At 40.7% G+C, this 25,110-nt stretch overlaps 1 protein-coding gene across 1 annotated transcript in view; it reads left to right on the top strand.

Moving 5' to 3' along the window:
• crybg1a (crystallin beta-gamma domain containing 1a) overlaps positions 1 to 25,110 on the top strand; it is a 59,405-nt gene that overhangs the window by 20,858 nt on the left and 13,437 nt on the right. The window contains exons 2-7 of the mRNA XM_074692432.1: positions 5,666 to 5,807; positions 12,889 to 14,309; positions 16,526 to 17,601; positions 19,100 to 23,526; positions 24,669 to 24,707; positions 24,800 to 24,918. Coding sequence (XP_074548533.1) covers positions 5,666 to 5,807; positions 12,889 to 14,309; positions 16,526 to 17,601; positions 19,100 to 23,526; positions 24,669 to 24,707; positions 24,800 to 24,918 — 7,224 coding nt within the window. The remainder of the gene's footprint in view (positions 1 to 5,665; positions 5,808 to 12,888; positions 14,310 to 16,525; positions 17,602 to 19,099; positions 23,527 to 24,668; positions 24,708 to 24,799; positions 24,919 to 25,110) is intronic.

The raw sequence follows: 25,110 nt of genomic DNA, 5'->3' as shown, positions 1-25,110 counted from the left end.
TGTAACAGGGGTGTGATGGCGCATGTGTTTGAACCAAACTGTTTGGATATGACCCTTTCCTTTTGGTTCACATGTACACCAAACAGCTTGGTGCAAAACTAGAGATCTTCATGAGATCTTCAGAAGATGATGAGATCATCACATTAGATTTCCCAAACACTAAGGTCTGCTCATAGCTCTGCACCCAACAGGCCTCTGGAGGGCTGCTCAATCAGAGGGAAGGTGGTTTGTGGAGGGGGTGGGGTCCTTAAAGAGACAACAGCTAAAAGGAAGTGTTGCAGACAAAGGCTGAAAGAATGGTTTTCCAAAACACCAGTGAGAGAAAAATAGAGATTTCTTTGCAATTAAAGTCATGTTAAGATTAGGGATGCACTGATCCCACTTTTCTGGTTCTGATACTGATATAGATACCTGGGCTTTAGGTTTTGACCGATACCAATCCAATACCAGTGTTTGATAATAACCTGCATGCCCTACTGAGGGGTAAGACTGGTAATGTTTTAGGTAAAAGGCAAAAAAAAGGATATTTAAAGTAGTATTTATTTAAATTATAAAATATTTAAATGTTACCAGCATTTTGTAAAAACCGTGCATCAGAATGTGCAGAAATTAATATTCAATTGTAATACTTTTTCCCTTGTAGACTGGTATTTTAGCAAATACATACAAGTGTGCATCAGAGGTAACATTTGAAAACAAGTATCAAAGAGCGTTGGTAAAAAAAGAAAAGGGAGAAAGCTGGTTGCCTGGATCTGCCCTTTCCCACTGACACTTATCCAGCTTTGAGGGGCATGGATTCACAGATACCTGATACCTGGATTGGTATCAGTGCATCCTTAGTAGGGCTGCACGATTATCGCAATCACAATCGCAATCGCAATCGCAATCGCAATGTCAGCACATGCAATTACGTAATCGCAAAAGAGGTTATCGCAATCGCAATCGCAATCGCAATGTCAGCACATGCAATTCAGATTTTTCTCCATGATAACCAAGCAAGTCTGTAGACTCATCATGACACAACTTTTTTTATTATATCGCAAGCATAATTGCAATCGCGATATTGTCCACCAAATCACAAATTGCACATTTTCCCCAAATCGTGCAGCACTAATCCCTAGTTAAGACACTACAGGGGTACCAGGGGGACAGGTTAAGGACTACAAAATGTACAGTACCTCTCTTAAAAGATGCTATGAGGAGGATCTGTTTTAGTTGGGCTGCCTCGCCACTTTCCAGCTTGTATCTATAAGGGAGACTTCTTCAAGATCACTTTCAAACCCCTCATAGCCCCTTTAAAGGCAAAGGAAACTTTATGTGTTACTTTTGTTTGCCATACTGTGCTGAAAATAAAGGACACTGCAACTTCAACACCATGAACTTGACCAAACTGATATTTCTTGTCCTGGAATACTTAGACACTAACTGTCCGATAAAGTTTTTGAATAATTTAATTCAGAGCAAATGGTATCAAACTACATTGAGAATTACTAAGGCAGCAGCTCACACAGATGCTTAAACATATGAAAGTTTGGCTGAATGCAGTGTCTTCTACTGTCATCCTCCTCCTCCATGGCAACAACTCCCATAAATCAGTTAACAATAATGCAACAAAACCTGTATCCGAATCAGCAGGATTAAGGATAGTTTGGTTATTAATTTTAACATCAAGAAAAGCAATCTAGAGTGATAGAAGTAGTACCAGGTTAACTTCTCATCAAATCAGAATAAACCATTAAAACTACAGATGCAAAGTTTTTGCAAAGTTAAAACATTCAGACTAAGATGCAACTGTTTATTACTGAAAACATGAGTCATGTTTTTTTCATTTAACAACAGAGAGATATTGATAGTGGTGTCAGGATAATAGAATAAACATCAATACAAACTTAACCTCATACTCTTCCATGTCATGCCTCACTACAAATGAAAAAATGAGTCAGTCAAACAGATAACACATGAGTTTTTGACTCACAACAGGTGATCTCCTCCTCCTCCTGACTCTTATCCAGGCCACGCTAAAATCATTATGTGGTTGTCACAGATCAAATAATGTGCGCCAACACATAATACGCCTGTTCCATCAAGCCGAAAAAGGTGAGGCCTCCACAAAGAATGTAAATATCCACACACAAGCCCACTGGATCTACTGTTCTGACTGTGTTTCAGAGGTTCAAAGCATGAAGTATTTCAGCCTCCGCAGACCACGCTGTGGATTATTTACACGGCTTTGTAAAGTCAAGAACTATGTCTTTTTGTGCTCTTGTTTTTGTTGTTGTTGTTTTGTGTGTGAGAAGATCATTTGTGTTGTGTTCCTGCATGTTCGGCTTCAAAGTACTGGCTGAGTTTAATGGCATTTGTGTTTTTATTGCCTTTCTCCCAGCTCCTACGGAAAACTAATACAGCTCTGCCCCCTTGTGGAAGAAACACTTCATTACAAACACAGAAGTTCAAGTGGCTGTGGTTGGGCAGAGGGTGTAACTGATGGGAAAATCTGCAAAGCAAAGTGACAGCATGTGTTTCTTGCATTTGTGTGGAAAAATTGGTTTAACATTTGTCACAACCTAAAAAAGTCTTATCAGCTGATAAAATGATTATCTTAAATACATGTTCAGTGATAAGACAAGCTCCCTGCCCTGACTGGAAAGACCTCAAAGTAGAGCTGCTTCTTCTTTACACTTACCAGCTGAGGTACTTTAGGCATCTGATGATACCTCTCAGGCGCCTCTTATTGGGCGGGTCCAAAAAGGGGGGAAACCCAATACAGGCAAAGATACAGCACAAGCTGGGATGGGTGTTGTTATTATTATTTCTATTTATTCAATTTTTCTGTCTTTATTCAGAGAGGACAGGACAGTGGAAACAGGCAGGAAACAGGGTGGTAGCAGGGAGGAACTTGCAGTAAAAAGGCTGCAGGCTGAAACCCAGCTGACTGCTCAAAGGCCTACCTATCTTTTTAAGACTCAAGTTTTGTTGTTGTTGTTGTTGTTGTTGTTGTTGTTGTTGTTGTTGTTGTTGTTGTTGTTGGAAGTAAAGAACTCCATTTTAAATCTTTACTATAAAAACCTTTTAATCTTGAATGTGCTAGACTGTAAAAATCATGTGCTGGAAAATGTTGCTAAGGAAAGGAAAGTTTGAGGCAACTTGCTTGGCCTAGTGCCATCATGATTGGGCCATGGAGGATGAGAAGAAAATGGATGAAGGATTGTCATCAGTTAAAATGAAGTCATATTCTTTTATATTTTCAAGTAGAAATCCTTGCAGTGAGTTGAGGATTTTGCTTGTAATTAAATCAGTTGAGCCCTGTAGTAGAAAAAGCCTGTTTGTGTCTTTGTAGGTATTTTTTGTTCCTGTAGAGTTGACTTTTAGATTGTTCATATTTCTACAATAAGTACACCGTAAACTGAAATGCAAACAATAACTAGAAAAGCAGTCAGGGAGCGCATACCTCTGTCAAGCATATTGTGATTGTGGTGCAACACCTTAGTCCTACTTTAATGTTATACTCCCTTTCAGCAGACTGTCTGCTACAATTTGGTGTAAGTTGCAGGTTTGTATAATAATTTGTTACCTGACAGTGATGAAAATTATGATGACCCAGTACAAATTTCATATTACAGGTCTTAGAATCCAGAATATTGGCAGGATCAGGATCATACTTTTACATTCCTTTTAAATTCCTCTCTCTCCTTTCTTGAAATTTTTTCACTGCTCATTTATCCAAGAGACCTGGCACTTTAAATATGATTGTAATGTATTGTAAAATGTTTTATTATGATAATGTTTCTCTGTTCTTTCTTTTCCTTAAAAAGAAACAAATCAAGAAGAACAGAATCCTTTAAATATTATACTTGTATTTTATTTTATTTTATTTTATTTTTTTAACCTGTTTGTTTTTATATTTTAGCTGGGGGGGACTACCAATGGAAATTAGCTTGGTAGCTAGATTTGGGTACATTTACATTTTATTTATTTTTTTAAGTGTGTATGAATGTACATTGTCCCTCCTTATCAAATAAACTAAATTAAATTAAATTAAATCTGTCAGAAATTATGGTGACCTCGTCTTGAAATTCTTTGCAAAGCAACCTGACAATTTATTGTGGAGTTATATACACTTATGGTGAAGACTGCCCTATCTCACTATGATAAAGAATCCTTTAAAAGGTCCTGGATCCAGAGGGTGACCCTGATCACCTCCAAAATTTAATCACTTCTTCCTTATTCTATTTTGAACATTTCCTGAAAATGTCATCAAGATCTGTTTGTTACTGTTTGACTTATGTTGTTCACAAACAAACAGACAAACTCCCCTCCTTGGTGGAGGCAACCAGTAGTCAATTAAATTGTAGTTGAATAATTTTTGAACATTTGTTTTGAAGTTTAGAAATACAGATATTGACTTCTGCTGTTTTTTTTTCAACTAAAACATGACATTTTTGAATCTAAATGGCAATAACAGAAGACACATGTATTTGTGTGAGCACAGTGATGCAGTACCCTGTATGGTTTCTGGTTTGAACTCTGGTCAGGCTTTCTGTACATGTGTGTTCCTCCAGGCTCTCTGGCTTTTACTCATACTCCACAGACAGTCTTGTTTGTTAATTAGTGACTCTAAATAGCTCAAAGGTGTGAGTGGTTAATTGTCTCTTGGTGTCAGCCCCTCTGGCAGACTGGTGACCTCTCCAGGTTGTTTCCTGCCACTCCCTCAGTGACCTTTGGGTTGAGTAGTGTAGCTGTCAGATGGGTTGTTGTGTAATTGTTTTGAGTGTAGGGGAATTTTGCTTTCAGTATTACCCAGAATGCATCTCTACAATCTAAAGCTTTCTAAAGCTCCCCTTTAGCTGTAGTGATTTTCTATTTTAGATGTAAATTTTGCAATTTTAACTTTTGCAGCTTTAGATGTTTGCCGAATGTTTGACATGTTGTGATTAAGAAGAACTAAGTCTTGTTGCAGCTATCTCTTTGAGCTCTGTGCAGTCAAGCCTGTCATTCTTCCATTAAGCTTAGACTGTCTGGATTTCGCCTTTTCTGTGTTATATTGAGGTCAGATGCTGTTTCATTCAGTAAGCTTGTGCGGCTGCTCAGCTCTCTGCTTCCAGACTGGGTGTGGTGGTTGTTTGCAAACTCAAGCAGCGGAGAAGTGGCTCTTCTTGAAATAGACACACCTCCTCATGCCTCACATGCGTCCTACAATCCTCGAGGGTGCTCTAATTGATCAGTATACACAATTTGCTGCCGGGGAGTGAACGTTGTCTTTCAACCGTCATATTGTCCTCAGCTCCTGTGTGTTTTTCCAGCTAGGGGCAGAAAAGGAGACGTCACTGTGGTTCAGGTTAATTACATGTGCACCTGAGAGCTCTAACATCTCACATGCAGGAGTAGAGCTGGTTCTAGTTTCAGCTTTTACTTTCATATTTCTCTTAATTAACAGGAATAATTCTGCTGATTTTACTAAAGAAACCAACAGAAACTAAGAGCTGCCTTTAAAGACTAGGGTAAAGTTTGAAGTAAAGTTTGATGAGACTAAAGATTCATAACACTGAAACATAAACACTGAATATTGAGAGGAGAAACAAAGAGCAGTGACATAACATCCTCTCCCCCTCACCCCCTCACCCCCTCCCCTCTTTCTTTCTCTCTGTTTCCTGCCTCTCTCGACCAGGAGCTATGACCAGATGAGTATTTCCACAGAGTGCAGTTTCCGGACTGAGTCGGACTGGGACCCTCTGGCTGAGTCCACCTCCATGATCAGCTTCGACATGAGTCAGCTGCATGGCCCCGTTTCTCCATCCAAATTCTTTAAGGTTGGTTTTAATGGATCCTTTTCTTTTTTTATGATCAGTTTAGGAAAAATGAAGAGATTAGTGTGTGCATGCATGTGTACACGTTCTGTTCATGGGTACAGTGTGTGCAGAACAATCGGTTTTAGAGCAGATGTACAGAGGGACTTATTTCAAGCTTTTATGATGTAAAACTTCAGATGCTGAACTAACTTATTGTCACTTTCTTTATTCTGTTACATCTGGGTTAACTCCACACAGACATGTAATGACCCATCATCATCAAACTAATGCAAAAAAAGTAATTGTAAAATATAAAAGCTCTCAGAGCAGTGAAATGATAATTAAAAACACGGCTTCTTTCTGGTGCATACTAAATTATTTTATTTAATCTTTTTTTTTGCAAAATTGCATGCCTGATATCTTTTTCTTACTTGTTTTTCTTGTCATTTTTGTTTGTGTTCTCTTTTGGAAAAATGTTGAAAAAGAAAGATTGACACACTGGAAATTCAAAAAGCAAAAAAAGCTAAAAGTTCTTATTTTTTTATTCATCTGGCCAAGACTGAAAGGGATTCAAACAGAAAACGTAGGATCTCAAAGTTATATCCAGCTTACACTGTGGCATGTTGTAAAATAATCTGGAATTTATGCCTGACTAATTTAACATGTTTTTTTTTAGCACCAATATATACTGTATATCATTAAATTATTACAATCCTTCTTATAGGTTTCTAGTGTTTGGATCACCTTTTTTTTTTTTTTTATAAAAACAACCTCCTCCTGTTTTTTTTTCCACTCTTGATCAAAGCCCTCTGACAGCAGCAGCTGGTGACACCTGCATGAAAAGTTATGTGAAAACAGGTGGAGACTGCAGGTGGAGACTGCAGGTGGACCGTGTTTCTTAATAATCTCTACAAATAGACAGTTTAATACGTCATCAATGTGTGATGTGTGATCAGTGCTCTCAGAGTTACTCTACCTTACTCTCACTCTACACTACACTGCACTTGCACTGCAGGTGTTAGAATAAACACTCAGGGACACACCTGCTGTATTTATGTAACCACAGCACACCTGGTCAACCTCGGTCACCGCCATGATGTCGTATGGCAGCAGAAGGTCTGTCATTACACTGTAGTCTGGTTAAAGGCTGCATGAATGTGATATCAGATGAGCTGTACATGTGCAGAAAATAAGGGGGTTACTATTTTCTTTTTTGACGTCAAACATTAAAGTAGTCCCATAACATGCTCCAGCTTATTTATTTATATTATATATATATAAATATATATATAAATAAATAAATATATATATATATATATATATATATATATATATATATATATATATATATATATATATATATATATATATATATAATTTTATATTATTTATTTATTATATATTTATATTCTAGTGGACAAGGTTACCGGGCTAAAAGTAGCGGAATAGTTCAGTCTGCTCGTATAACCTTGACATATAACAGTGATGTTATATGGTTGGAGATATACTTGCTTTGAGTTGATGTCCACCTGTGTCATAACCTGAACATGATTATAAACACTATGAACTTCACATGTTATTAGAGGATAACTGGTCTAGAGGGTAAACCATGAAGCTCAGGCCATAAAACTACTGGATGGGTGGGATTTAGCCCTGCACCTCATCTCTGAGTGAGGTTTATTTTTGAGGACTGTCACAGCCAATCCACCAACCCTGGACTAGGGATGTGTTGCCACAGTGCATTTGTATATGTGCTATAAACAGCAAACACATCTCCACCCTAAGATCTCATTAACTTTAATGGTCAAAACAAGACAAATAATTTGGAATAGAGAAAAGTATTTATAACAGATTTGATTTTCTTGTACTTAACTTGAGCATCTATGCCCCAATTCTCGGGTGTTTTTATGCCCAAAAATAATTTACTGCCTTGTTTTCAAGTTGTTTTGTCAGCTTTAACCAGAATAACCCGGCTGTAATATCTTGCCTATGTGACAATAGTGGCTGGAGAGTGTGAAGGTAAATTTAGTGATTGGGCAAAAGCTATCTCTGCTGGGATTATTGATCCCAGGACACTGAATGTGACACTGTTATGCATCGGAAATATAACGGATACGATAATAAATACTACAGAATTTGTAGAGTATTTTTGTACATTATGGATTTGCTTTAAACCAAACAGTACTGAAAATACTGAAGTTATAAAAAATGTTTTGGAAATGTAGGTCCATCTTGACTTTGGTGCCCCCTGTGGATAAAACAAAACAGAGAGAAAACCGAAAACAAGGTCCTGGTTTCATGAAACATACGCAAAAGCTACTCTTTGTACAAATCCTCCCTATCGGTTTACATTATGAACCTTTTTCTCAGATGTCCAGATGCTTTAAAACTTATTTCTTGGATCTTTATCATCTAATCATACAAAAAAGTAAAGTAAAGAAACACATTATTGGATTATTTCAACCTTTTTCCTTAGCAACTAATCATCAAAGTGTGTGAGGAACTTTTAGTAATGTTATACAAGAATTATTCTTTCTTTATTTTCAGAAGTAGTTTGTTTATATTTAGGTTCCCTGAAGAATACAGACATTTTATTTTCTTTTTTTCCTGTGTCAGCAGAAATATTATTATTTGAAGAACTGATAGATCTCTGTGCTTTTGATCAGTAAAGTAGTTTCACCACATTGCTGCAGCTCAAAATAGTTAGTTTTTTTTGGTGTCATTTTAATTTAACCAAAACTCCTTTGTGCAGGGCAACAGCTACAAATCTAAAAAATAAAAGTTTTAAAAATGTAAATACTGTTTGCAGAAAGCTAAAGAGCTGCGCTGCTGTAGGGGACAGTGGTGAATTCTCATTGACTGTCCAGCCACCAGCTAGCGAACATATTTATTTATTCAAAACAGTGCTTCCCCTTTAAGAAAAGATGCATGTAATCCTATGGGACCTGCCTCTCCTGGGGCTATTTTCCTTAGACGCAAACCTGTCAGACCTGCTCTCAGTCATCAGGTTCATGTCAGTGGGAGATGTTAAGAAATGAGGCACATGTTTATTAAATTTTCGAGGAATCCAAGCTGCCAAAATGCTTTGGTGAAACAGCATGAGCACTAAACCTAAACCTTTGTGTGGAGTCAAAAAGCCATAAAGATCAATCTGTTTATAGCCCAGCAGTCGTTAATTCAAATCAGATCAGCCACACGCTCCCTGTGTAAGTCTTTATTGTTATCTGAAGCAATCACAGATTGAAGCTGAGCGCTGGCTGGCAGATAAGGAAGTGGGTCATGATTCACACAGATGTGGCGCTAATAATCTCCACCTACCTGTCATTTGTCATCGCCATGAGTGAATACAAGGTGAAGCTTGGCAGAGAGCTACTAGAAGAGACTCTGGGTTGATGGAGGACAGGTTCCCATTCATGACTTAAACTTACACTTGCCTCAGGATCCTTTTTCATGGTGTCTTCTTCAGCGCTTTGGATCAATGACTGAGTTTGATTGACTTGGAGGAACAGTAAGTCTGATTTTACTTGATTTAAAACAATCTATGAGAGGCTGTTTAGGTCTTAGGTTTTATTTTTATTAGGTTATAAACTGGATCACCCGCCCTCAGTATGTTTTCAGCGACTGTTTGCTCAGTGAAATGATCTCAGTGTTTGAGTCTAAACAGGTTTTAATGAGAGAAAAGTGCCGGTTTGGAGAGCTCTCTGTGGATCCACAGATTTTATCAAGGAGGGATAGGATGTCACATGTATTTACCTACAGAGTAACGACACATTTGCCTCATTTTACTGTATAGCTCTTATCTGAATGTCTGCTTAAATGCTGCTTGACTGATACTCCGTGAAGTCTTTGTAAATAAAGGCACAGCAGATAACAGATGTCCTATTGATTTACCAGCTTTAGAATGAGGAAGGGTGGGGTTTCTCTCCAACATGTCTATCCACACCCTTTCAATTTCACTGGATTCTTTTATGCGTGTTTTTGCCATGTGAACCGTCTTTCACAATCATTTTTTTAGACTCTGTAACTCTGGTGCAAACAGCCGTGCCTTCAAATCAGACACTTTATCCAGAGGTGGAACAGCAATCTTTGGTCTCACACAGTCTGGGCGGCTTACCTGCTTCTCTTCTACTCACAACAAGCAGGACACAGGATTTTATATTAAACTTTATGAGCACCTTTGTGACATCACAGCTGTAAGGAGAGCAGACGTTTTTACCACATGGTCTTTTGCAATCGGAGCATTGATTAGACAGAAATGGAAAGAAATGTAAGGGTTTAGACTCCGGGAAGTCACAATGGTACGTGAGTGTTGTTTTTTTTTCTTCTTTGTGGGTCATGCTTCTTGTTCAGACATGTGCTCTTTGTATTGTCAGGTTCTGCAAGGTGTGTTTTGTGTTGGCATCAAGTGTTTTTCCCGCTTTGTGCCAGGTCCTCTTGGCTTTGATCAAAACCCTTTAAAAGTCCTCTGGCTGTGCTGAGACGGGTTGTACATCTACCTTCACAGACATTTGGGCGTCTGTTGACGTTTATAATAAAATAAATAATGATTTTAATATTCGTTCAGATGTCAGTCTGACTTATTAGCCTTTAATCACTTGTTGTTATGTACATTTGACATCCACGGGAACACAAGTGACCCTTGAGCTGAGTGTCAGAGAGTTTTATGTCTGGTTAGTTATTAGTAGCCCCCTCTCCAGCCTGGCTCTTTACATGATTATCTTCATGTGATAAAGAGTTTGCTGATTCGAACTTGGTTGATTTTCTCTTTTTTTTTCTCATATTAAGTGCTATAAAATGAATTTGAACAATTTGAAAAAGATAAGAAAACAGGATCTATGGAGGTTCAGTGAACCAGACTGAAACTTGAATCAATTTCTCTTTATGAGCTAAGGAAGCAAAAACAGACAATCAGCATGAAGGATGACAATTTCTACACTGTATATTTAAAGATCTATTTTTCAGGCTTTTATGCCTTCAACTGGAGAGGATAAGACATCACTGAATAAATCAGAAAACAGAGACAGTGAGAGTTGGGCGCTGGAAAGGAGCTGCAGCCGAGAATCAACCTGAGCTGCCCACTCAAGCACTGCAGCCTCTGGGACACGTGACTTTACCACAAGACCAGACTGGTGCCGCTTTACTGTCTGTTTATAGTCTGAAGCTGTTGCTAGGATGAAAAATATATAAACACAAATGATGATGGTATAACTTTGACCACAGGGGGCGCCAGAATTGAGTCAAAACTTTCTCAGAAGTTATTGATTCAACAATAGCAAAATTCATATAAATTCTTCCTTTGAAGAGAAATCCGTCCTCAGAGGTATTTATTACACAGCTGTTTAATACAAATAAGTTCAGGACTTATACACAGTGAGTGGGTTGATGTCTCAGTAATACAGGGTAAACTTCGGTTAAATTGAGCTGCAATGACCATCAGTAGCAAGACTGATGGTTTCTGTTTTAAATTTTACTGCTGTAACCACAGTGAGGGGGCTAGGTGTCAGATAAAGTGATTTACAGCGTGCTGCAGGAACTGAGGGGGTTACAGTGGTGCAGTGGTTTACGCTGTTGCTCCATGTCAAGAAGGTTCCTCGTTTGACTCCTTGGCTGGGTCTTGCTGTGTGGAGTTTGCATGGTTTCTCTCAGGTTTCTCCCATAGTCAAAAAACACAATCATCACGTTGATTGGTCTCTCTGAGTTACCATAGGTGTGAGTGTTTGCCGTAAGGGTTGTCTGTCTCTACTTAATGACCTTAAATATCAAACAGCAAATATATTCTTTAACTTTAATACATTCTTTATGTGTTCTTTAATCAGAAATCACATCTCTGGAACAAATTAAGCAAAGTGAGCTTTGACCACAGGGGGCACCATAATCAAACAAAAGTAGAAGAACACAGTATTGATTCAAGGAATCGTTCTATTTATTTGATTGAAAAATGATTAGTGAGGGGACTTGATTAAAAAAAAAAGTAAGTATTATAGGCTTTGTAAGTAATTGATCATATTCTGATAATATCAATCAACTTTTTTTTCTTCAAATGAGGTTTGTTGGGCGATTGAATCGATAATTAGAACTATACATGAGCTTAAACAAGAAAACCATGTTTATTTCCAATCAAATATACTTTTTAAATGTAAATTGCAGTTTAAGGAACATTTTGAGCAGGCATTGTCCAAAAGGCTCAGCTCTTAAACCAGGTTTTTAAGGAGTTTTTGTAAACCCAAATGTGGGTCGGCACAGGAACCCTTGTGCTGAAAAGCGTTCAGTGTCAAGTGCAACAGTGAATGTGTTAAATAATATGGGTGAATTTTTTGATGCAGCATTTTTCCTGTAATTAATTAATCCTAATTAACCTTTCAAAAAGTGATAACATCCATTAGGTTACTTAAGGTAGAAATTACTGCCGAAACCACTACAGCAGCTGATTCAGTTCTTCTTCCTCTAAAACAAGTTTTTGGGGAAAGAGGGACGGACTTATCAAACCACTGAATGTCACAGCTGACCATTCAGAGTGAAGTAGCTGTGTAATCTGTTTATTCGGCCAGAATAAAGAGTCAGCTCCATGGTTTGAGTCATTCCTTTTTCTTTTCTAATCATTGAAGCATGAAAGTGATTTCTGTAATCCTGTTGAGTAACAACTCCCTGACCAGAAAATATCCTTCCTCAGCCTTACAAAATGTTCATATCTGCTGTTATTTTGATATAACACTGAGTCAGCATAATAATATATAATCGCCACAGAAACTGAAAGCACTGTTATTATTATATTACAGCTGATTAATAATACTCATATTTATTTTTCTGCTTCTAAGTTATCTTAATTTGTTCACCCAAATCCTGCATCCATTCTTCTATCAGATTATCATTTCATTCAGCTTTCTTTTTTCTAACAATAGTAGTTTTTTTTAAGTCATAAAGTAAATAAATGAACTCATGTATCTACTTTATATTATTCTCTTTACCTGCTAAAATTGTGCCAACCTGGACATGTCTGAAAGAACTGACGCCAAGAGTAAAAGCGCCCAACAAAAAGAGTTGTGTGATCTCTTTCCTCAACCTGAAACTTATTTTTCTTCCTTTTTTTTCTCTCTTTTTTCAGAATTCGGAGGAGAAGAAGGGAATGTTCGATCGCCTCAGCAACTTTTTCAGCTCCAGGAGGAAAAAGAGCAGCAGGCGACATTCAGAAGATACGAGCACCCCAACGTCGCCCTCGTCTCCCTCGTCCCCTAATTCACCTCCATCTGAGCTGGAAGCAGGACTACAGACTCCAACTCCTTCTCGGAAAGACGGCGAGCTGACAGGATCTCATTATACAGATCCCACAAATGCAGCAGAGCATGGAGACACCCTGAGCTACAGGTCCAGTCCCAGCGTTTCAAGCCTTGCTTCTGGGCGGACTGACCACCCGTTTGCAGACAGTAACAGCAGTGGCAGGGGCAGTGTGAGGGAGTTAGGTGTGTGCAGGGTTAGCGCTGGCAGCAGTGAAAGGAATTCTGGGAATGTAACTCCCACCAATCTGGACTTTGCTGCTACCACTCAGTTCGGCGACACAGCCTCAGAAAAGAGCTTCACAGAGTTAGTGGTGGAGGAAGTAAGCAAGAGGCTGCGGGTCAGTTTGGAGGGAGATGTGCTAAGGAGTAATGAGGACAATGCAGCTGATGGGGGCACGATGTCTTCACTGAAAATCCCTCTCTCCAAACCGGCTGAAACCCCTCGATCACCTAACTTAACTTCCATAAGTTTGGCATCAAAGAAATCATCCTTGACAGTTGGAGAAAAGGGGCACAGCACCAGTTTGAGAGGAATTACTTTAGGCTCCCAGTCGTCCACCTCACATCTCATCACGACTCAAGAGGAAGAAAAAGTCTCCTCAAACAACGCAGAGGAAAAACCTGACAGGAGGAGAGGTCGGGTGTTCTCTTCCAAAACTGCTGACGACGTATTCAGCTCTCTACCTGCGGAAGAGCAAACACCCCGAAGCAGTTCTCCTGCCCAGCTCCACAAAGCGGTATGGGTGGAAACACACCTGGGACCGGAGGAGGAAGAGGCAAGGGAGGGGGAGGAAGAGAGGGATATCATGAAAGAAGAGGAGGAGGGCGTCAGAGCAGACTCGCCTCCCGTGCTGGCTATACCTGTCACAGTCATTCCTGAGGAAGATTTTGTTACTCAGGACACCGCCGACAGCTTTCCTACCCCCTCAGAGACTCAACCATCCACTGGTAGCTCGCCAGGTGCAGACATCGCCTTGGCAGGGACTACAGAGGAGTTACAAACAAACTTTGAGCAGACGGAGGAGCCCGGCACTGACACGCACTCACAACAGAGTTCACCTCAGGAGAGACGCACATCGAGAGAAGTACGTGTGACACGCAAGACTGTGAATCTACCCTCCAAACACAAAGTTTTTGCCCAGAGGGTGTACATCAGCCCGGAGTCGAGCTTGGATGGGAACGAACTGGCGGACGAGGAAAGCAGCCGGGATTCAACTTCAAAGATTTCAGACACAACAGAAGTGAATCTGTGAGTATCTGTCTATGTAAATGTCTGTGGTTAGCTTTAGTAGTCGCTCTGATCCTGTGGAGGTACAGAGAGCTAATCCTGTGTGCAACCTGAGCTCTGAGTTCCCATGCTTCTTTGTAGTGCAGGGGAACAATACAGGCTAAAGCCACACTGACGCACTGAAATATTCATCTGCTGTACATCGAATCACGTTCTGACATTAACCTACAGCAGACAGAAGCTCTGTTACTGAAAATATGAGCTGGGAAAGAAAGAAGTGAAGATTAATTTTGTTAAGTTTGATTTGACATAGTTTCCTCTACTGTGTTTTCCTAAGGAGTATGTTCTCTACCTGAATGAGTTAGTCATTGCTAAACCTACATGGGCAACTGTCTGCACACTTTGTTTGATTTACAGGTGACATGCCTGCACGTCATACACGTTGACTGATGCTTAAAAAAGACAGCATGGCGTTCATACAGAAGCTGTTTTTAAAAGGAGAAAGGAAGAATAGAGACCTGAGAGCTGAAATACTTCATCAAATGTTGAGTAACTGAACTCCAGGCCATGGATGGACGTGCCTGGGACAAGACCTGGTTATGAATGTAGTTTCAGCTCCACTGCAGGCGGATTCCTCCTACGCCCTTAGTTTGACCACAAATTGTTTTAACCAAAGATCAAAAGTGAAGCTGATTAAAAAAGCCTTAAACATGCATTCTTTTTAAAGGCCAGTAGAGGGAAAATGGTTTGCAGTAAGCTAGGAATTCACAGATGTAAAGGTGTTTTTTTCGCTGACTGTGATATAGTTTGACCCTTTGTTAAATCTTTAATTCTTGGTATAACTTAAGTTTTTGGTTGGCAGATGTTTTTGCCTTCACAGAGCTGCCGGAGCTCTTCTTCTCTTGGCTTTTAGTTCAGTCACGTTAATCAGCTGCTCACTCCTGATGCACCTACACACAGATGCACAGACTTTTTGAAGGGAAGGGGCAAAAAAAAAAGAAAAGAAAAGGCACCCACAGCGCGTTCTCGCCACTGAAAGGGGCACTGAGTTCCACATGTTTTTGAGGGCACTTTAGCATGTGTTTTTAGCTCCTAAGAGGAAAATTTTAACCAGTCAAGAGGGCAGTTTAGTGTGTTCTGTCACTCAGAAACCCTAAGAGGGCTCTTTGGTAAGTGTTTTGGCTCCCAGGAGGAAATGATAGCATACGTTTTGGCTCCTAAAGGATTCCCTAGCATGTGTTTTGGCTCCCACAAGGGCATTTTAGTACGCGTTTTGGCTCCCAGGAGGAAATGATAGCAAACGTTTTGGTTAGGGGATGTACTGATCTGACCCTGGTATCAGGTATTGGCCCAGATCCATCCCCAAAGCTGGATAGGGTATCAGTGGGAAAGGATCAGTCCAAACTTTATGCCAAGGCTAAACTATGATTTAGATAAAAAATTTGACAATCAAACAGTCCTTTCTGTAAATTTTGAAACATTTTTTTAAACCAAATATTGTTAAATATTTAAACACTTATAGTTTAAATAAATATTAACTTCAGTAATTCCATATGTACTCATTTTTGCCTTTTACTCAAAACATTACCAGTTTTATCCCACACTGGAGCATGCAGGTTATTATTTAACACTGGTATCAGATTAGGATCTGCATCAGTCAATACCCAAAGCTCAGGTATCGATATCGGTATTGTAGCAGGACCAGAAAAGTTGGATTGGTGCATCCCTGGTTGTGGCTCCAAGAGGGTTCCCTAGGATGTGTTTTGGCTCCAACAAGGGCATTTTAGTAAGTGTTTTGGTTCCAGGTGGGCACTGTAGAGTGGCATGCACAGACTTTTTAACCCCCCCCCCCCCCCCCGTGAAAATCAATTGTTTTTTTATATAAAAAGAATTTTAAACAATCCAATCTGAAAAGCGATGTTTGCTGTTATGACGCCATTGGTTAGGCTTATCGATCAAAGTTCAATAACTAGTGTCTAAATCTAAATTTTTTGGGTAAATGTCTCATCTTTGATATCTGAGGCACTAAAAAAGCCCAGTAAGCTGGTGGAGCAGTTTTTGTTGTCATGCATGTCTCAGGTGGGAGAGTGAGCTGCAAGTGAACTAATCAAAACGAGCTACAGTCTTATTCTGCACTTCCTGGTGGCTTCATTTTTCAGGCCACAGGCTTCAGCTTGGAATGTGGCTCATAAAGTCTCGTAAAGTATTCCTGTTAATGTTTCTCTCTCTCCTCACAGACTGCCAAGCCTCCAAAATAACAATGTGGACCTTCAGGAAGCCGACCTGGGACGCTGTCCAACAACAGATGAGACAACTCACCCTGACAGAGTTACTCCAGAAGCCTTAGTTAAAGGAACAACAGACTCCCAGGCCTCTGACGTCCATGAGAACTCTTCACCCTCAGACATGTACAAAGCAAAGCTACAGATAGAAGGGGCTGTGGTAGGAGGCAGAGGAACTGACCAGGGTTCACCCTCTAAGCCAGGAGTTATAACAGCTGAGAGCCGGCATACCACAGCAAGTGGAGCAAAGACCCCATCCCCAGCAACCAGCAGCAGGGCCAAAACTGTAACAACAAAGGCTAAGGCCTCCACAGAGAGCACAAAAGTGGGAACTTCCACTGATACGCCACCTCAGAGGGAGAACAGCAGTGATAAAGCCGACTCTTTGTCACCAGCATTAAAAGAACAAAGCAGCCCTGGTCCCTCAAGTGCAGCAGGTTCAAAGTCTAAAATCCCCAAGAGGTCAACATCAGAGGCTGATGTGAAATCACCAACAACACCAGATAAAGTACCAGTGCCTGAAGCCACATCCAAACTGCAGAAACAACCTAAAAGCAAAGAAGCTTTGAAATCTCCGGGCAGCCCTGCCAAAGCTGGCAGGAAACCAAGTGTTGAAGAAGGCAAGGGAGGGAAAGCTTTGTCAGGTGACATTTCTCCTACAAAACACAGGGTAGGAATAAAGCACATCAAGGAAAAGACAGAGGAGGACAATGACTCAGCACACCTGGTGAATGGCATTGAGAGAGACCGTGAAGAGAGTCGAATAAAAGCAACCTTCCCGTCGGACAGGGAAAGCCCAAGTGTCAAAAAACGGGTGCCGAACCACATCGAGGGTAATGCCTCACCTAAAACTCGGTTACCCATTTCATCTCCAGCGAGGAAGAGGAATACTAACATCACTCTTACAAATGAAACCAGTAACAAGAAAGTTACAGACTCAGACCGACAGAAGAAGAGTCCAGAGAGTCCAGCTCCTGATGAGAGACCAGGGACTGAAACGCCGCCTCCACTTCCTGAAAGTCCAAAGAGAGGTAAGACTGTCCGAAGACATGATGTGTTCTTCACTCACAGCTCAAGCACTTGTTTCATTACACTCACACAATGACCAGCATGCAACAAAAAGCACATGGATAATTGTTCACCTGCATGAAGTCTGGTGCTGACTGGGAATGGGCACTTTAGGCAAAGACATCATTCACAGTCACTGTCAACTATCTGCTGATTATTCAAACGGGCCAACAGTTTGTATAACAGTGGCACAAATCTAATTTTCTGTTCATTTTTTGTGAAACTTTGTGCTGAAGTCGTCTGCGCATTTTTCTACAGCTCTTAATCTCTATGTGCAGCACAAGGTTCCCCTGGGTTTGCAGTTATGATTTCTCATGTTATTAACGTTTCTTGTTTTTGAGATGAGAAAAGAAAACAGCTTTAAGATTCCATACAAACACTGTCTGACCATTATATCACATTGCATTTTTAAGAAGATCACTAGAAGGATGACATGTGGTCTACCAATAACAAACATCTTTGCTCATTATTCTATAAATCCATAGCATATCATTTTATACTTTGTTTACTTTTAGATGAAATAAATTAGCTTTAATGTGTGTACCATTAAAATGAGGAGGTGCTGGGACATAAGTTTTCCCACCTTTTATTACCCTAATAAGATGTAGACAATCACATTTTTCTTTAAAAATCACTGTTTGATGAAATGAGAGCTCCATTCAGACAGATGTTTAAGCCCAGCTAAAGAATTAGATCATGTACTATTACATTTGAAAGTGCATGTCACATGGACATGCTCTGCCTGAGCAGAGCAGAGGGACTGTGAAGACTTTCTAAGCAATCTTTAAAAAGTCTCACGTCTACATAGTGCCTTCTACTATCATGCCTGATATAGTCCACACTTAAAAACGAGACTATTAGCACCAATAATGGTGATTTCTAGGTGCTAGCTTCCTTATCAGGTTGGACAGGACCAGCTTGATTTATAGAAGTCTCTATGACAACACCACACCGGCCGGTTAAGTGTAGCAAAGAGAAGAGAGATCTGTCTTTTGGATTAATCTTTGGATTAATTTGAGGAATGCTGCACACTGGAGCTGGACTGGCATTTGTTGCTCCTTATGGCTCAGCATTAATAAATGGTAAAGACCTTTCTTTATAGCACCAACCAAAAACAAAAAGTGCAGCAGTGCCTGTAAAGATTTCCATGTCGAGTAGACTGCAGCCATTTAGGGTGATGATGTTTCTGGTTGACTGCAAATACTTGTGGTTGTTATGCATCATTTCTCCCCAAATTATGACTTTGGCCTTTTTCCACCAGTACGACCTCAAAGACAGATCCAGTTTTCAGAATAATATGAGGCCACATGAACTCTAGGAGAGTCTGTACAACAGGGAGGACAACAGCAAAGTGTAACACATTAAATGTGTTGTGTAAAAGTTTTGTGTGTTTTAAAAAGTGTGTATTAGCATGCTATAGCGTAGTTAAGCAGTTTGTATCTGTGTCTTTGTTTCTAACAGGAAGCTTGCTGTCCCCAAGACCGATCAAACGCCTCCCCAAGAGCAGCATTGGTGAAGAGAATCATTCACCGACACAGCGTGCCTCTCCGACTCCATCAAAGCAAGAGAAGACCGCCCCATCAAGGCTATCCAAACACAGCGACAACACCAAACCCCCCAGAAGTCCAGTTATATCTGAGCCGTCTTCACCGGTTAGCAGGCTTCCAACAAGAGGACAGAGAAGCTCCAACACTGTGAGGACCAGAAAACTGTCCTCAGGTGAAAGCTCTCCAACCACACCGTCACCCAAACAGAACGGCTCCAACCGGAAGATTTCCACAGACACATCTGAGGACATGAAGGACAACTCCAGTGTGTCTACAGAAGAGGAGGAGCACACCACAATACCCAGAGTCCGCCAGTCCAGAACCAGTGAGATCAGACTGAAAGGAAAAGAGAAAAGGGAGTTAGAGAGCAAAAAAAGTCCTTCACCTAAAGACGTTTCAAAAACTCGACAAATTCAAAACAATGATTCAAATATTACAGAGAAATCAGAAATAACAGCAGTAAAAAGTCCAGGAGGTAAAGTAACCTCTAAAGATAAAGAAGCTGTTAAAACAAGCCCCTCAGAGTCGCCTGCTGCTGATGTAAATAATGCAGAGACAGACAGCCTGGATGGACAACGTGAGACAAAACTTGGGTCTCCACCCAAAAATGTAACCAACATTAAAAGTAACAAAACCACGGAAGAAGAGCACACAGATATTTCAACAAAGACATGCACACATGAAGTCGAAGAGAAAGACATTAAAGAAACAAACCAGCTGACTGGTCACATGAAACCAGAAACCATCCAGGTGAAAGGACTCACAGAGCTAAGCTCTGCAGAGCTGGATCAGGAAACAAAACAAGCTCAGGAGGATGTAAATGATACGTCAGCCACACCCACAGAGGATGACAGCATTCAGGATGACATAAAGACCCACTCTGATCTGGCAGGTGTGGAGCCCGGTAGCGTTTCTCTTGAAAAAACAAGTAAGGTCACTCCTGAAACCAAAGAAAGACTTCCTGCTAAAGTGGACTCACATGACAAAGATGCTGAGACACAGAAAGAGACACTCTCAGTGGACCCTAATCTACCAAGTCAAGAGCAGCAGAAAGAGTTACCAAATGAGACCAAAAATCTCATTCTTGAAGATGAGAAATGCCTCACAAACAGGGAAAATTCTGTGACAGAATCCAAGATAGAAGAGAAACCTGAAGGGGAGTCTGGAAAAGATCCAGAAAAGGCTTTGGACGCTAAAACAGAGACCGTGACTGTTTGTGAATTACCAAAGAATGCTGAAAATCAGCTGGACAAAGAGCCTCTTTTACAGGCTGGAGAAACTGAAAAACAGGAGAAAGACTCCAAACCAAATGAAAGACTGAATGAGACATCAGTGGAAAGCAATGAGTCACAGAACAGTGGCAAAACAGAGCTCCAGACAAAAACCAGCGAGGAGAAAGCGGATAAAGACATAAAACAAATGAAACCAACAAGTCAGTCAACGGAGGAGAAGAATTTACCACTTGTAATGGAGGAAGAAGCACAGCCAGCTGCTACAGACGCACTGAAAGAGAAGAAGACAGAGGCAGAGCAAGAAGGAAGTGCAGTCTCACAAAAGGAAACCAGTGTGGTCGACACAAACCAAGAATGTGCAATCCTCTTAAAAGAAAATGCAGAAATTGGAAACAAGAGAACAGATCAGCACATTAAGGTATTAACAGCTACAGAACCAGGACACAAAGCTCCTCTAAACAAAGAGGAGGAGGCGAAAACTCTCAAGTCAACTCAGGACAAACACACCGATGCTGTAAAGGAGAGTGAAACTCCTGGACCAAAAGATGTAAGCACAAAAACTGTGAGTGCTGACGACGACACTAAAAAAGAGAATGAAACCAAGGAGTCATCACCGAGTGAGGGGAAGAAGACTTCAGGAGCCACCGCTAAGAGTGAGGTTAGTATTCAGGAAGACAAGAAGCCTGTCGCTGTCAAAGATCAACATGAGAATGTAACAAAACCAGAGAGGACCACATCAACAAAATCTGAATCTGAGCCAGAGACAGAAAAGGCTACAGAGAAGACATCAGTGAGTCTACCTACAGAAATGGAAAAGTCTCTCAAAGCAGAGGAAGCCAAGAGGACTGACGGTGCCAAAGAGGAAGCCAAAACAAAGGATTCAACAGTACAGAGTGTTGTCAAAGAGACTGCTAAAGCTAACAGTGAGGTCAGCAAAAAGCAAAAAGAGTCTAAAACTACTGAAGACAAGGATAAGGATGTAACTAAACCAGCGAAAGACAGGTCAACCAAACCTGAAAGCACAACAGCTAAGAATGAAAAACAACCAGAGGCAGAAAAAGCACAGAACAAGACCTCAGAAGGCCAACAACAGAAAGTTTTGCTAGAGGACAAAGCCCAAAAAGCTAGCAGTGAAGCCAAGACTGCTAAAGAGAAGGATGAGCCAAAAGAAGAAGCAAAGAAGTCCATAACTGACAAACCGGTCATTTCAAAATCTGAGGAAAACAAATCTGCAAAATCAAACAGTTCAAAAGCTCCAGAGAAGAAACCAGAAATCCAGGTCTTACAAAAAGAGACAACTCAAGAGGCTAAAACCAAGAATTCTTCTCCACAGACTTCAGTAACAGAGACTCAAGTCACCTCTGCCAAAGGCGTGGTCAGTGTCCAACCAGACCAGACTTCTGAAACCATCAGAGACCAAGAAAAGGATGTGACACAACCAGCTACAGATGAGTCAACAGAATCCCAAACTCCAAAAGTGGAACAAAAACCAGAGATGGAAAAACCTCAGAAGAAGACAATGGATCAAACTCAAAAACTAAAGGCAGAGAAAAATGAAACAAAAGATGCGAAGGATGCTAAAGAAAAGACTCAGACAAAGGATTCATCAACCAAGAGTTTGGAAGATATGACCAAAGTTTCTAAAGCTGAGGATAAAGTTAGCATAAAGCAAGATCAGAAGGCTGTAAGAGGTGAAGATAGCCACAAGGAGAAAGAAGACTCCAAATCACCAGACAAATCAAATGTTTCGACAGATGAAAAAGCAGCTAAGGAGCCTGATGAAAAACAGGAGCACAACCACAACATTGTTGCAGTTGAAAATAAAGTGACCAAAGAGGACGACCCCCCGAGCACAGTGGCAAAGAAAGACGCCAAACAAGAGTCTGTGCAAGACAAAGCCATTAAGAAAGATGAAGACACTAAAAAGATATCAATAGCAAGTCCTAAAGAGGAACTTCAGACCAAACAAGAGAAAGTCACAAACATCAGGGAGCCAATAAAGCCTGAGAGGCCAACAGTCAATAGCACTTTGACCCGTTCTGCAACAGTAAAACCAACGTCGCCAACACAGCTAAAGACAGAGGCTCCATCCAGCTGGTTGGATGTAGAGCACAACCAAAAACAGAAGAAAGGGCCCAAAAGACGCCTGGAGTCTTCAGCCAGTGAGGATGAATCTCTGGAGCCAGACGACATTGAAGATTTCATCAGGAGCATTAAGGAGGGCAGCATTCCTTTCAACCTACCTCCCAGACGGCGCGTTCGTGGACACTCGCCTTCTCCACCCTTCGCCATGCCGGCCATCAAGGAGGATCATTTTGAGAAGACATTTGATCCAGAGGAGTTCCAGTTTGGCCTGGGATCAACAGGCAAGAGTTTGAGGGACTCTTCTCCAGCTATGGTGATCAAACAGAAAGCCGCTGAAAGACAAGGACGCACTCTGGGTAAACGCACACAGGACAGTGACAAGCACATGTCTCCAAACCACATGGAAACACTCGATGAAGTGGAAGGGAAAGTTGAAGCCAAAGAAGGGGAAAATGATGTGGGGAAAGAGGAGAAACAAAACAATGGAGATGAGCCTTGGAGGCCAAAGTCCCGCCTTGAGAGGATGTCCATCCTCTCAGACCTGATGAGTTCCCCTCGGTCCTCCAGGAAGACCAAAAAGGAAGCTACATCCTCCTCAAACAGCACACTGACATCCAACCAACAAGAGCATCAGCCGTTGAAGCAGGGAGTTGTTGTTTTACCCCTGTCTAACACTGAAGCAGATAAGGAGGGTGTGGGTGGTGCAGATGTGGGTGGTGGTGCAGGTACAGTGACTGAGTCAGCACTCGGCCACTCCTCTCCTTCTCCTATGCCTTCGTTCGCAGAGATAAAGCTGCCTGATCACTTAGAGAAATACCTCAAGAAGAACAAAAAGGAGTCAAATACCTCTCAGGGATCCCCTGAGACACCTGAACTAACTCCTATGGGGAGCATTGAGATGGACCAGACCTCTGCAGGAGTACCCAAAGTGGAGGTGAGCTTGAAGGGGCCTGTTGAACCGCCTCCACCCAGCAACCACATCCAGCAAACTTCAAGAGACGGACTCTCCACTCCTAAGACTAAGGTAGCTTTTTCAGTCCCTTAAAGGGAGAGCTTTTATGGGGCAATGTGGTTTTCACTTTCCTAACAGCCCAAAGCCTGGGTGTGTTTCGACCTGCTGAGCTTTTATCTGTCCTGGTTTATTTCCATGGTGATGTGTCTCAGGTTAATAACTCTCTTTTTATTCTGCAACAAAAAGTCATGAATCATGAGCAAGTGAGGACAGGACAAAAGAGCATGCCCTCACACTGGAATTTGGTGCAAGGAAGTCTTTGGCAAGATCGATGAAAGCTTAACTTAGAAATGTGCAAATAACATGCAAACAGAGCCCAGCCATGCAAAGCTGCATGTTTTTGTTTAGATGAAGACAGTGTGGATATACATCCCACTGCACAACATGAGGGTATTTCCCTCTAGAGGAGCTTTTGCATTAACAGACACTCATTGTGGTCTTTTATTTTTTGTTACCATGGTAATTTCAAAACAGGTGTTTGCTGGGGTTCTTAAGCAGTTTCTTTGAGTAAAACCACAGGGTGTGGCATCTCTACAAATGATACAATTTTAGAGGGGAAAACCCAACACATATGTCATTTAGATTCTAAGATTTTCAAAATCCAGCAGCTAAGAACCAGCAGCTCTTACTGACACATTCATGTACCGTAAAAGTAACAAATGAACGCTGTATATAAAAACTTTTTCTTTTTGTGATTTTTGTAAAAATCGGTCACTAAATTTGTTCAAACTTTCTTGTGCCATTGTTACAGACATATGAAATTAAACCTCTCCTGTCCTTTGTCTCTTGATAAGTAGTTTTCTGCAGTTTTATGAGCTGTGTTAACAGCAGACTCTGCTCCCGACCAAGGAAAATGTTCAAAGTGATCTGGATCTGGATTTGATTAGGATTTTTCTTCATATGCAGACTATTTTGACCAACAAACAACATTTCTAGCCCAAAATATTTCTTATCCTGCCTTCTGGACTATTTTTCTGCTCCATTTGAGTTCTTACCTTTTCACATCATGTGAACAGTTCAAATGTGGTTCAGTGTGATAAACTGTAGTTTTGTGACCTTAACAGAAAATGTAAAGTTACTGCTGAGGGCTGAATGAATGTAGTTTGTCAAACACAGGTTAAAGTTTGTGATCAAAATTTTTTATATGCTTTCAGATTCCTGCAGTTAGAGGTTTCCATAAAAGACCTGGAAAGGTAAGAAAGCACTTTCTCTTGCATTTTTTTGTACTGCTGTGCCACATTTTTTTTTCGCTGTATATTTTAATAAAATGTCTGTGCCCTTTCAGATTGTTGTGCACGAACTAGCTCAGTTTGGAGGGGAAGCGTTTGAACTGTTTGGTGATGTAGAGGATGCTACTACAATGAAGCTCTCCCCTGTGATCTCAGTCAGAGTCATCAGAGGATGGTAAGAGTCATTATGGTACTCTGAAATAGTGGTAAATCCAGCAGTGTGTGACTGGAATTAGATGCAAGTCACCTGACACTGTGCCATCAGAGTATGACTGTAGTGTGAATGGGTGAGTGTGACATGTGAAAAAGCTTTGAATGCTGAAGATTGTCTTCATGAATAGACTCTATTTACCATTTAACATTTCAC

The sequence above is a fragment of the Halichoeres trimaculatus genome, unplaced genomic scaffold (genome assembly GCF_033239565.1).
Source record: "Halichoeres trimaculatus isolate MK-OKI-2021-1 unplaced genomic scaffold, fHalTri1.1 fHalTri1_scaffold_17, whole genome shotgun sequence".
Taxonomy (NCBI): domain Eukaryota; kingdom Metazoa; phylum Chordata; class Actinopteri; order Labriformes; family Labridae; genus Halichoeres; species Halichoeres trimaculatus.
Note: the sequence above shows the minus strand (reverse complement) of the source record. Positions and strands in the feature narration are given on the sequence as shown.